General features: G+C 43.4%; 1 protein-coding gene and 1 pseudogene across 1 annotated transcript; one reads left to right on the top strand and one right to left on the bottom strand.

The window, feature by feature from the left end:
• The first annotated feature begins 2,503 nt into the window (after nt 1–2,503).
• LOC147461412 (uncharacterized) lies at nt 2,504–9,266 on the top strand. Its single transcript, XM_086508976.1, has 4 exons — nt 2,504–4,782; nt 4,912–4,935; nt 5,019–5,223; nt 9,023–9,266. The coding sequence occupies exons 1-4, from the start codon at nt 4,711–4,713 to the stop codon at nt 9,031–9,033; spliced, it is 312 nt and encodes a 103-aa protein (XP_086365102.1). The 5' UTR covers nt 2,504–4,710; the 3' UTR covers nt 9,034–9,266.
• On the bottom strand, nt 5,230–8,260 carry LOC147461413 (uncharacterized; annotated as a pseudogene).
• Nucleotides 9,267–9,327: the final 61 nt, after the last annotated feature.

The raw sequence follows: 9,327 nt of genomic DNA, 5'->3' as shown, positions 1-9,327 counted from the left end.
CTATTGCTTAGAACATAACATAATATTCATTCATATGATGTAATGTAACGTACTATGCCCCTCTCTATGCTACACCAACTAGTATGCACAAACAAATTAGCAAAATGGAGCTTCAAATGACACCACACATTGAGTAAGCACAAAAGATTAGCAAGAATCATTGATTAGCTACTTCAAAAACACATTGCATAATGAAAAGAAGGGGAACTAATTGGTTTTATTGCATAAAGCTCAATCACCATCATAAGAGAGCATGTGGGAGTCAAGAGATACACCTAGAATAAAGCTCTTGGGAGGATATGAAAGCTATGGAGCTCCTTGGTGTTCACAATGCTCTCAAGTTGTTGATGTGACTAGATCTCCCAACTTTGGAACCCTCAAAATGAGTTGCTTATCATAATAGGCCTTAAAGAGTTGGGGGTCATACTAGTTCGACCAGTTGCGGTTAAAAAATGGTATGACTGCCTAATGTGGGGTTTTGTGAACATAAACAAATGACAATAAAAATCCCCAAGCTTCTTGATCATACCTTAAGGATTTGTGACCAAGAATGCATTACCAAAATATTGGAAGAATCTTGTGTGAGCCATTTCTTTGACTATAGGAAAGTATTGGCTTGGGAAGAATTGGTCTCTTGAAAAGAATCGCTGCATTATGCGTTCTTCCACAGATAGAATGTTTGGCTCAAAAGTCAGACCGTGCTTGCTCACATTGGGTGCATTATGAATTAGGAAAATAAGCAACCTTAAAAACCTGATATAACCAATTGCATTGCAAATTTTGGTATTGATGAATACAGCCTAAGCACGTCTCTTATAGCTTGTAAGAACCACTCTTTAGCATTAGGAAGAGAATGGGGTCTAGGAGGGCCTCTTTATTTGGAAGTTTAAGGAAGTCAAACCTTTAGTGTTAAGAAGGTTTTGTAAAGCGTTACTCTCAGTGCCATTGACAGAGCAGATAGAGAAGTACTATTGTGGGCTGCCTAAAGGGATTCACGATTACTGTACAAAGAACAGAGTGGCTACCCTCACTCAGCTTATGGAAGTTGCGAACACTGGTTTTTCCTTGTTGAAAGGAGAGGACAGTGGGTTTCCGAGCAATGACAGCAAAAGAAAAATTCAGCGAAGAAGCCCTTTGTGAAAACGGCTCCTGATGCGTCACAGGGGTCAGAAAAGGCCACCAAAGACAAGGATTCATTCGGGACTTCTGGAGCGCAGGCAAAGAAACAGAAAAGAAAGCCTTTTGTGTGCAAGTCGCTCGAGGAAAAGAAGGTCCTAATGGTTGAGAACAAATGCTTTGTATGCGAGCAGCCTGGTCACTTTGCTACCAATTGTCCACAAAGAAAAAGCCCAGCTGACTTAGAGGATAAAGAAGACCATAAAGGCAAGAAGCCTAAACCCACGGCAATTTTAGTGCCAGACATGGTGGGTGACAGGCCCAACACAAATGCCAGTGAGTTATGCAGGGCATGGGGTAAAGTTAGGGTTCAGACGGCACTCATTCTCTTTGATCCAGGTGCCAAAGCCAACTTTATCTCACCAGAGTTAGCTATGAAGTTGGGCATCAGAGCTGAAGAGATGGGGTACACAGCAAAGGCAGGGTTGGCATGTCCTGGCCACTCAGAGTGTGTTACTCCCATCATTGGAAAGCTACGTCTGCATATCTAGTCATATGTGGACACAAAAGAGTTCTACATCATGCCGTTGGAAGGATGTGACGCCTTGTTGGGGATTCTGTGGATGTTCTGAGTGCATGGAGTCTTGGATGCCTACAACAAAAAGATCACTATACAGCATAGGGGCAAAGCTCACATCTTGGATGTAAAGCTTAAAGGAGAGTCAGTCCCTATTGTATCTACTTCTGCTATCACTTCTGTAATAAAGAATCATCGCCACAGTCAAAGGTTCAAATGATGCTCTTACAAATTGCCATGGCTACCTTGATTCCTCTAGGTCTTTGCAAGCCTTATTAAAGGTTAGTTGGTCTATGTCCACAAAGGAAGTCCAAGATTGTAGAGCCTCACTGTGTGTGGCTCTTTTGAGCCGATCATATTCCATTCTTTTTTCTCAAATCATCTAATTCTTTAGCTTCCTTCTTTAATGTCTTCTACATGTTTCTATCTCTACGTAGCTATTAAAGTTTATGCATCTAAAGTGAATCCCCAATGTGGTCCCATGATTTGTTATGTATTTTAGGTATTTATTTTATTTATTTTATTTATTTTACATGATTTTGGGTAGAGAAATTTCTTAGGGGTTATGTAAGGACTCCATGCAGTATATAAGCACACCTCCACCCCCATTTTACAATCGTCTAATTCATTGCTATGTTGGTTGGCTATAAGAAACTAACTCTCTCTCTCTCTCTCTCTCTCTCCCTAACTTGACGCTTCCACATTGTCACCTTTGACATGGTATCAAAGCAAATCATTCGTTGATCATGGTAGGAGCTACATGCGGTGAAGAGGAAAAGAAGAGGAGCTCTCGAGAACTCTTAGAGGATTGGCAGTCCTTTTTGTGGCATTTTGAAAGTCTAGGAGAAAATGGTTCCATCGATGAGTTTTCCCATAGCATTTTGGAATGCAATCGATAGGGGCAAGCTCCATTGGTAGCATCATTGAGCAGTGTTTTAGAGTGCTTTCTAAGGACTCCTCCAATTGCCAATTTTTTTACGAAGCATTTTGGAATGTAGTAGGTGGGGGAGGTGATTGCAAAGAAGCATCTTGAAATGTTAGAGGTGCGGTGGTTGAAATGTTGGAGGTGGGGTGGTCATTGCGCTATAGTGTTTTGACACGCAATGTGGAAGGCCCTTAAGAACTGAGTAGCGTTTTCTTCCGCCTAGTGCCACAATGTTTTGACAACTTTTGCTCGTTATTGACCCCCACCTAGATCCTTCTAGTAGTCAAGACCAATTAAGACCCCATGGTTTGTTTTATTGTTCATGAGAACAAAGAAAATGAGGGTGGCTCTTTAATCATTGCCATCTTCAAAGCGCCATTGAACTATAGAGTTGCAAGACGTCAAGGTGGAGGATGGTGATGATACACAGAGGCCCTTAAAGAGGGTGAGGTCGACCTCATCAAGCCCACCTTCTCTCACCTCTAACTCTTGTTTGGTGCTACAAGACGTGACCATTCCTTCCATGAAACTCTAGGTGGTTGTATCATTGAAGTGATTTGCCTCCTTTCTTTGTTGGCAAGCAAGCAATGGTAAGAGCGTGGAACCTGTCCAATCTTGGTGCACCTTTTCAAAGCTATTTTAAGCTTATCTTAATGCTATATTAAGATCTCTCTCTCTCTCTCTCCCCTTCTCTCGTTCTTTTTCTTTGCAAAGAGGTGAAGAGAGGTCTCTCTCTTGCTCTCTCGCTCTATGCAAGGGAGAAGGGTGTCTGGCAGGTGGCATCCAAGCTGAGGCGGGATCGTCGTCCCCATCCCTCTTTCCTCTTCATTTAGTTTAGCCTTTTGTTTTCCTTGAAATCTCAAGAGATTCTGCGGTGAAGACGTACTTACTCTGGGCTTAAAAGCCTCCGAGAGCTGCCCACTGCCTTGCACTGCCAAGCCACCACCTTGAACAAGCTTCGAGAGACCGTCAAACTCTGAGCGTCCCCTGCCTGTCGCCCTCCTTGCGCGCATCTACCTCCTCAACCATCGCCTCGCCAGGCTAGCCGGCTCTCATAAAAGGAAATTCGACAAGTTTCTAGATCCCCTCCGGATATTCCTGCCATATTCAGACATACTGCTCCCCCCCCCCCCCCCCCCAACCCCCCCACAAAAAAAAACGTATCTCCTCCCCGCCATCTGCTCACACACCTGTTGGCCATCCCTCCGCTCTCCTCTCTGCAAACCTCACGAGCACAAGTCCTTCTCACACGCTGGGTCGGAAGCATCTGCTCGTGTCCAGGTCATCCCCTCCTCTACAAAATCTCTCTGCACGCCTCCCCTCCATCACCCCTCCTGGCTTCTTGCCCTGATACGGGCATCAACATCCGATCGCACAGAGAGAGAGAGAGAGAGAGAGAGAGAGAGAGAATCGCCTCCGCCTGTAGCAGCTGCCTCCTCCCTTGCTCTCGCGCTGCGTTTCAAAAACTCGTGCAGGCAGACCTACTCTCCTTGCCTACTTCATCAGCTACATAAAAAATTGCATGCTGCCCCTTGCCTCCTCATCGCTCTGCTCAGTTCGCCCTTGTGCTCCTCCTCGTCTGCAAACGGCAGAGCCTCAGTCTCCTTCGCCCCCTCCTTTGTACCCCCAAACGAGGGCAGTCACCAAACGACGAGTGGCATGTATTTCACCCGGCCCCATCTCGATGAGCCTCCAATTGCGCACCACCTCTACAGAAGCTGTGTGTGTGTGTGTGTGTGTGTGTGTGTGTGTGTGTGAGAGAGAGAGAGAGAGAGAGAGAGAGAGACGAAGAGACGTATGCTTCTGGAGACTCGCACGAATATCGACCGTAGGTACATGCCTCCACTGGCTAAAAATAACCGCACCTCCGTTTGATTCTTGATTTTCGTGAATTTTTCAAAATCAGGCACACATACTGAAAACGGAGATCTTTGATCTATTGTCTCCAAGGTAAAGGGGCCAAGTTAAGACCACTTAAGGCGGCAGTGTGGTCTAAGGGTCTAAATTGAGATTTTTTTTGGTGTTTAGAGTATTGGACAGAAGCGCCAGTTAAAGGAGGTGAGTTGATTATGAAAAACAAACATTTCTTTGTATGGAAAATGGGAGTGGAAAGGAGGCCTCCGGTTCCGTGCCAGTTGTCCGTGGTCGGTTCAATCTTGGTGTGGTAGGTAATCTTTGCAACGCATAGGAGTTATGAATCATGACCCCATGATGCTTGATTATAGAGCCACTCTTGTGGCAACACGTGGATCATTTTCTCTAACTCCAACTACCTCACACTCCTATTGAGTAGGCCACACCGGGCTCAAGTTATGACGTGCATGTCGTGCAAGGCCGCTCGCCTCTAGCCTACTGTCGCCATGCATTCACTATGCTGCTCGCCTCCTCTACTATTGCCAGGCATCATCGCCCGAGTCCCCTTCCAGCTCGACGGCATCCCGCATCCTCCTCCCAGGGCAATGCTCACTGCAGGCACACCTAAAGATGGTCCCACCCTTCTCACTCTCACCCCACCCCCCTCGTCCGTCCCTGCTTCTCGTCCTTGTGAGCGCCGGAAACGCTGCGACCTGGAGCCACATCTTGGATAAGGCCTGGTACAAACAAGGTGAGGACCTTGTCCTCGCTCATAAATGTTGGTTTTGTTGTCAGATTTGGTATGTCTGTATCCTATTGTTTTTAGCATAAATTGGGTTGACATTAGTTACATAGAAAGTTTTGCACATGCAATGTGCTGAGTGATCAGTGGAATACTCTCCCTGTGTGGAAATGGAACCACATGTTAAGTGTATGTTGTGAAGGAAGCATATTGAAATGCAAGGTGGGAGAGCCCGCTGAACATTGCGGAATGATTGTAACTTAAATTGCTCAACGAAATTTAAGGTGAATCATTGTGAAAGGTGAAGCGAATCTTTGAACATAGAGAGGTGGCGGGTGTTAAAACTTGCAATGTTTCCATGTAATCCATGATGTAAGTTGAGTATCAATACACAAAATTAAGGATGAGTTGAATTAGATATGAATGACCAAAGTAAGATAATGCACCCGTTACAGCATAAAGGAAAGCATAATCGTGATACATACATAGAGTGTTCTTCATGGCTAGTGAGCAACAAGAAACTTCTAACATCAAAAAAGTATTATGCTGCCTCAAAGGGATTACAGACTTTGTCGTTGTTGGTGCAATTTGTCCAATCTTTGCCTACGTGCCAGAGCATGATAGGTGTGATATACATGCAATGACCTTAAGTAAAGGCCTTGTGTAGTTCCACCCTCCCATAAAACTGAGTGCAATCTGGCTTCAAAGGCTTTTTGCTCAACCTCCCAAGTTTTCCGCGATTGCTTTGCTAGCCTTTGCTTTAATATCTCTTTTTCTACTATAGTTTGTGCTCTTTTCTTCTCCTTCTCTAGCCGCTTTGCCTTGGAAATCTCTTCCTTCTTCGTTGTTTTAGCTCTCATACTCTCTATATACTGAGTGGATGTAAGAATTAGACTGTTGGTGTAGTCGACAAAGGCCTCGCGATTAACTTGTCTTACACAAACCTCTGTTGATGGTATTCACAAAATGTCAACGATTTGTTTTTCCTTTTCTGGCTGATTGGGAAGAATGGGATTTTCATTCTCATCTGTGAACTGTTGCCTTGATTGACCACATGCCCTTGGTGTGTTTGCAATATTATAGTGCAAAGGAAGGTCTACATTAATTTCCCTTGCCATCACATCGACAGTGAATGCATGATCATCATTACTGGTATACAAGATGTTATTTTGCATACCTTGAAAGTTGAAAGAGATCTTCCTCTTCCATTTGTTGTGTGAATGTCATTGCTTGCTCTATCTCTTCATTTACTCCATTTTCCCTCGAAGTTTCTTCATTAAATTGAGCAGCCCTATTACTCAATGCAAGAACTGCTTCGTCTTCCATGTCTACATGCAATGGTGTGCTTGGCACTTGAGATGGGATCTCACTGCTGTATGAGGATACATTCTCCATCTCTATTGCTGCAAAACAGGGTCTCTGATATGATTGTTAGGCATTCCTTCGAAGTGAACTGCTGATGAATCCAAAGGCCATATGCCAGTTGCACGAAATCCAGCCTTGATGTTAGATTTTGTGAAGGAGTATTGTATTGCCTTGGCCACTATAGAAGCGAGTTCTACTTTTGTTGCTTGCCTAGAAGAAGCTTTTTGTTGCCAAATATCTCTTTCCTTCCGAAATTGCACCTTCGGGACTTAAAAACACTAACATCTAGAGGTTGAAGCTTATGTGAAGTATGAGCTGGTAAGGTGATTATGTCTATACTAGCTTCATGAGCCTTTGCTACCACGTCTAGAGAAACGTGACTCCCATGCCCATCAAGTATGAGAAGATGTTTGTTGGTCTTTCCCATTGTTTGAGTTATAAAAGTATCAAAATGCTCCAACCATGCTTGGAAAAGTTCCCGTCATCCAAGCCTTTTTTTGCATGGCCATTGCTGCCCTGCTTCGCAATGTTGTATGTAATTGCTAGTGATGCGGCTTCCTTTGAAGATGTAATAAGAGGGAATGGCTTGGCCGGCGGCATTAACACAACACAACACGGTCACTCGCGAGAATCGCATGTGACACCATAGACCGCTTTTGCTCCTTTTTTTGCAAGTACTTTCATGCCTTTGTCCCGGGACCCTTGAAAACCTGTTTCATCTGCATTCCATATATTATCAAGTGGGTAGCTATGCTGTCCATACAGCTTTTGAAGATTTATGTGAAGAGTCTTGACATTTTCTGGCCTAAACCTGCTAGCTCCGGACTGGTCCAATCCTTCGGATACTCTGAAACCAGGTTAGGATGTCTCATTCGAAATCCTTCCCACCAACTTTTCCCCGGGATACCATTGGAGAATATTGTATGCCTTGTTTGACATATTTATGCAACCTTTAATTTAACATCAAGGATAGAAACGCCATTACCTGATTCACATTTTTTTAAAATCCATTGCAAGAGAGCATCTTCTTCCTCTAAACTTAACTGTGTGGGTGGACCTTTCTTCTTCTTCTGAGTCCTTCCTTCCTCCGATTAGTAATGGCAGGTCTGCTTATTCCAAATTGCAAGGCACATTTTTGTAAAGGAAGTCCTTCCTCGCGTGCTTGCAATGCTTTTGCCATATCTTGCTCTGTCCATGTCAGAACTGTTCGTTTTTTGTTCTTTTGAGGAGTCTCTAATGGTTCTTCCCCTTCAAGGGGCAAGTGACGTAACCTGTCTAAAATGCCTGCTGTGTAGATAGTTGATGATGCTCTTTTGGGAAAGTTTGGCTTTGCTTGCTTGAGGAGAGGTTGCTTTTTGCTTGAGGTTGAAATTTGCCTATTGAGATTTTTGCTTGTAGAGGAGAGAGGTATGTTTTGGCTGCTTCCATGTTTCTTTGTTGGAGTTAAAATGTCACCATGACCTCTCCTCGATTTTTGGCAATTTACCCTTGTTGGAGCTTGAATGTTGACACTGCTCCCCCTCGCAGATGTGAATCTCACTCTCTTCTTACATCTGCTTAGTGGAGATGTGATGCTGGAATTTTGTATGAGATTGGATTCATGCAGATGACTGCCTTTGAATTTGGTGGTGTGGTTGCAGTCGCTAGTTTTCTCTTTGCCATTTCTGATTATGACTGGATGTCAGACGAGGAAAAGTTTAATATTAATTCTCATAAAAGAGTTTGTGATAAAAATTAACTCATAAGTATCATACGAAATCATGACTGAATTAAAAACAGATGATATGAACTTACTTTATTGATCTGTAAGATGTTGTTAGTCTCGTATATTTTCCAAAAGCCGAGAATACCCCTTCACAGAAAATTTTCTCTCTTGTGAGGAACTTTGCACATAAATATGGATAGAACATGCACTTTTCCACAACAACAAACCCTACCACCATTCTTATGTAGCAAGAGTGAAGTGCACAAGAGACCTTCAAGCTGTGGATGTCTGTTGATCAAACAAGATTTGCATTCGCATGGATCACTTGGTCATATCGATCTGGTTTGCATTGTCTTGTGTGTGACTTTGGAAGAATGCTGCTTACCAATACTGCGTGGCTTTGAACTTGAAACTTGCATGAATAACAAGAGGCTCACTGTGTAGTAGTAATAACAAGCTCTCTGTGTAGAAGGCTTAAAAAGTGTTAAATCATATTAGTAGCTCAAGTTGAAGTGGGATTCTGAGCATGGGAACTATTGATCAGCAAACTACTTGGGTGATTCTAAACATGAGAGCTTTTGGCAAGCATACTGGTTCAGTGATTCTAGGCATGGGACCTTTTGATCATCACAATATTGTGATTGTAAACATAAAACGTTTGGCTATAATATTGCTCGCACTTTGTAGTTCTGTGTTCCTAGGAAATTTCATTTGCTGAAAATGGTCATTTATGTGCAGGTGGTGGGTGATAATGAGAAGGCTCCATGAGGTGATGGAAGAAGGGATATTGCCAGCTACATTCATAAGGAGATCGTGTGCAAAGGAGGTCGTGGGCCAGCTGCAATCATGCATGGCGAACTTATAATGGACAGGACAAGCTCCCATAACGAGACAAATCTAACCCCGCTACTTTTTTTAACCCATGCTATAAAAGTAACTTTTTAAAGGTTTGAAAATGGTTCAAATTTGGTCTTTTGGCGTACCCAAAGTGTGTCTCATTATTGGGCCCTGGTTTTTTATTGGCCCCTTTACCCTATAAAGAG

Source organism: Adiantum capillus-veneris, chromosome 3, assembly GCF_014529385.1.
Source record: "Adiantum capillus-veneris isolate H3 chromosome 3, ASM1452938v2, whole genome shotgun sequence".
Lineage (NCBI taxonomy): Eukaryota > Viridiplantae > Streptophyta > Polypodiopsida > Polypodiales > Pteridaceae > Adiantum > Adiantum capillus-veneris.
The sequence above is the reverse complement of the archived record's forward strand: the minus strand, read 5'-3'. Positions and strand labels throughout refer to the sequence as shown.

Excerpts from the sequence above, each read along its gene's own strand:
- LOC147461412 (XM_086508976.1), top strand. The coding sequence starts at position 4,711 with ATGGAAAATGGGAGTGGAAAGGAGGCCTCCGGTTCCGTGCCAGTTGTC. Across the intron at positions 4,783-4,911 it reads GTCGGTTCAATCTTGGTGTG|GCCACACCGGGCTCAAGTTA; the intron begins GTAGGTAATCTT and ends CCTATTGAGTAG. Across the intron at positions 4,936-5,018 it reads CACCGGGCTCAAGTTATGAC|GCATCATCGCCCGAGTCCCC; the intron begins GTGCATGTCGTG and ends TACTATTGCCAG.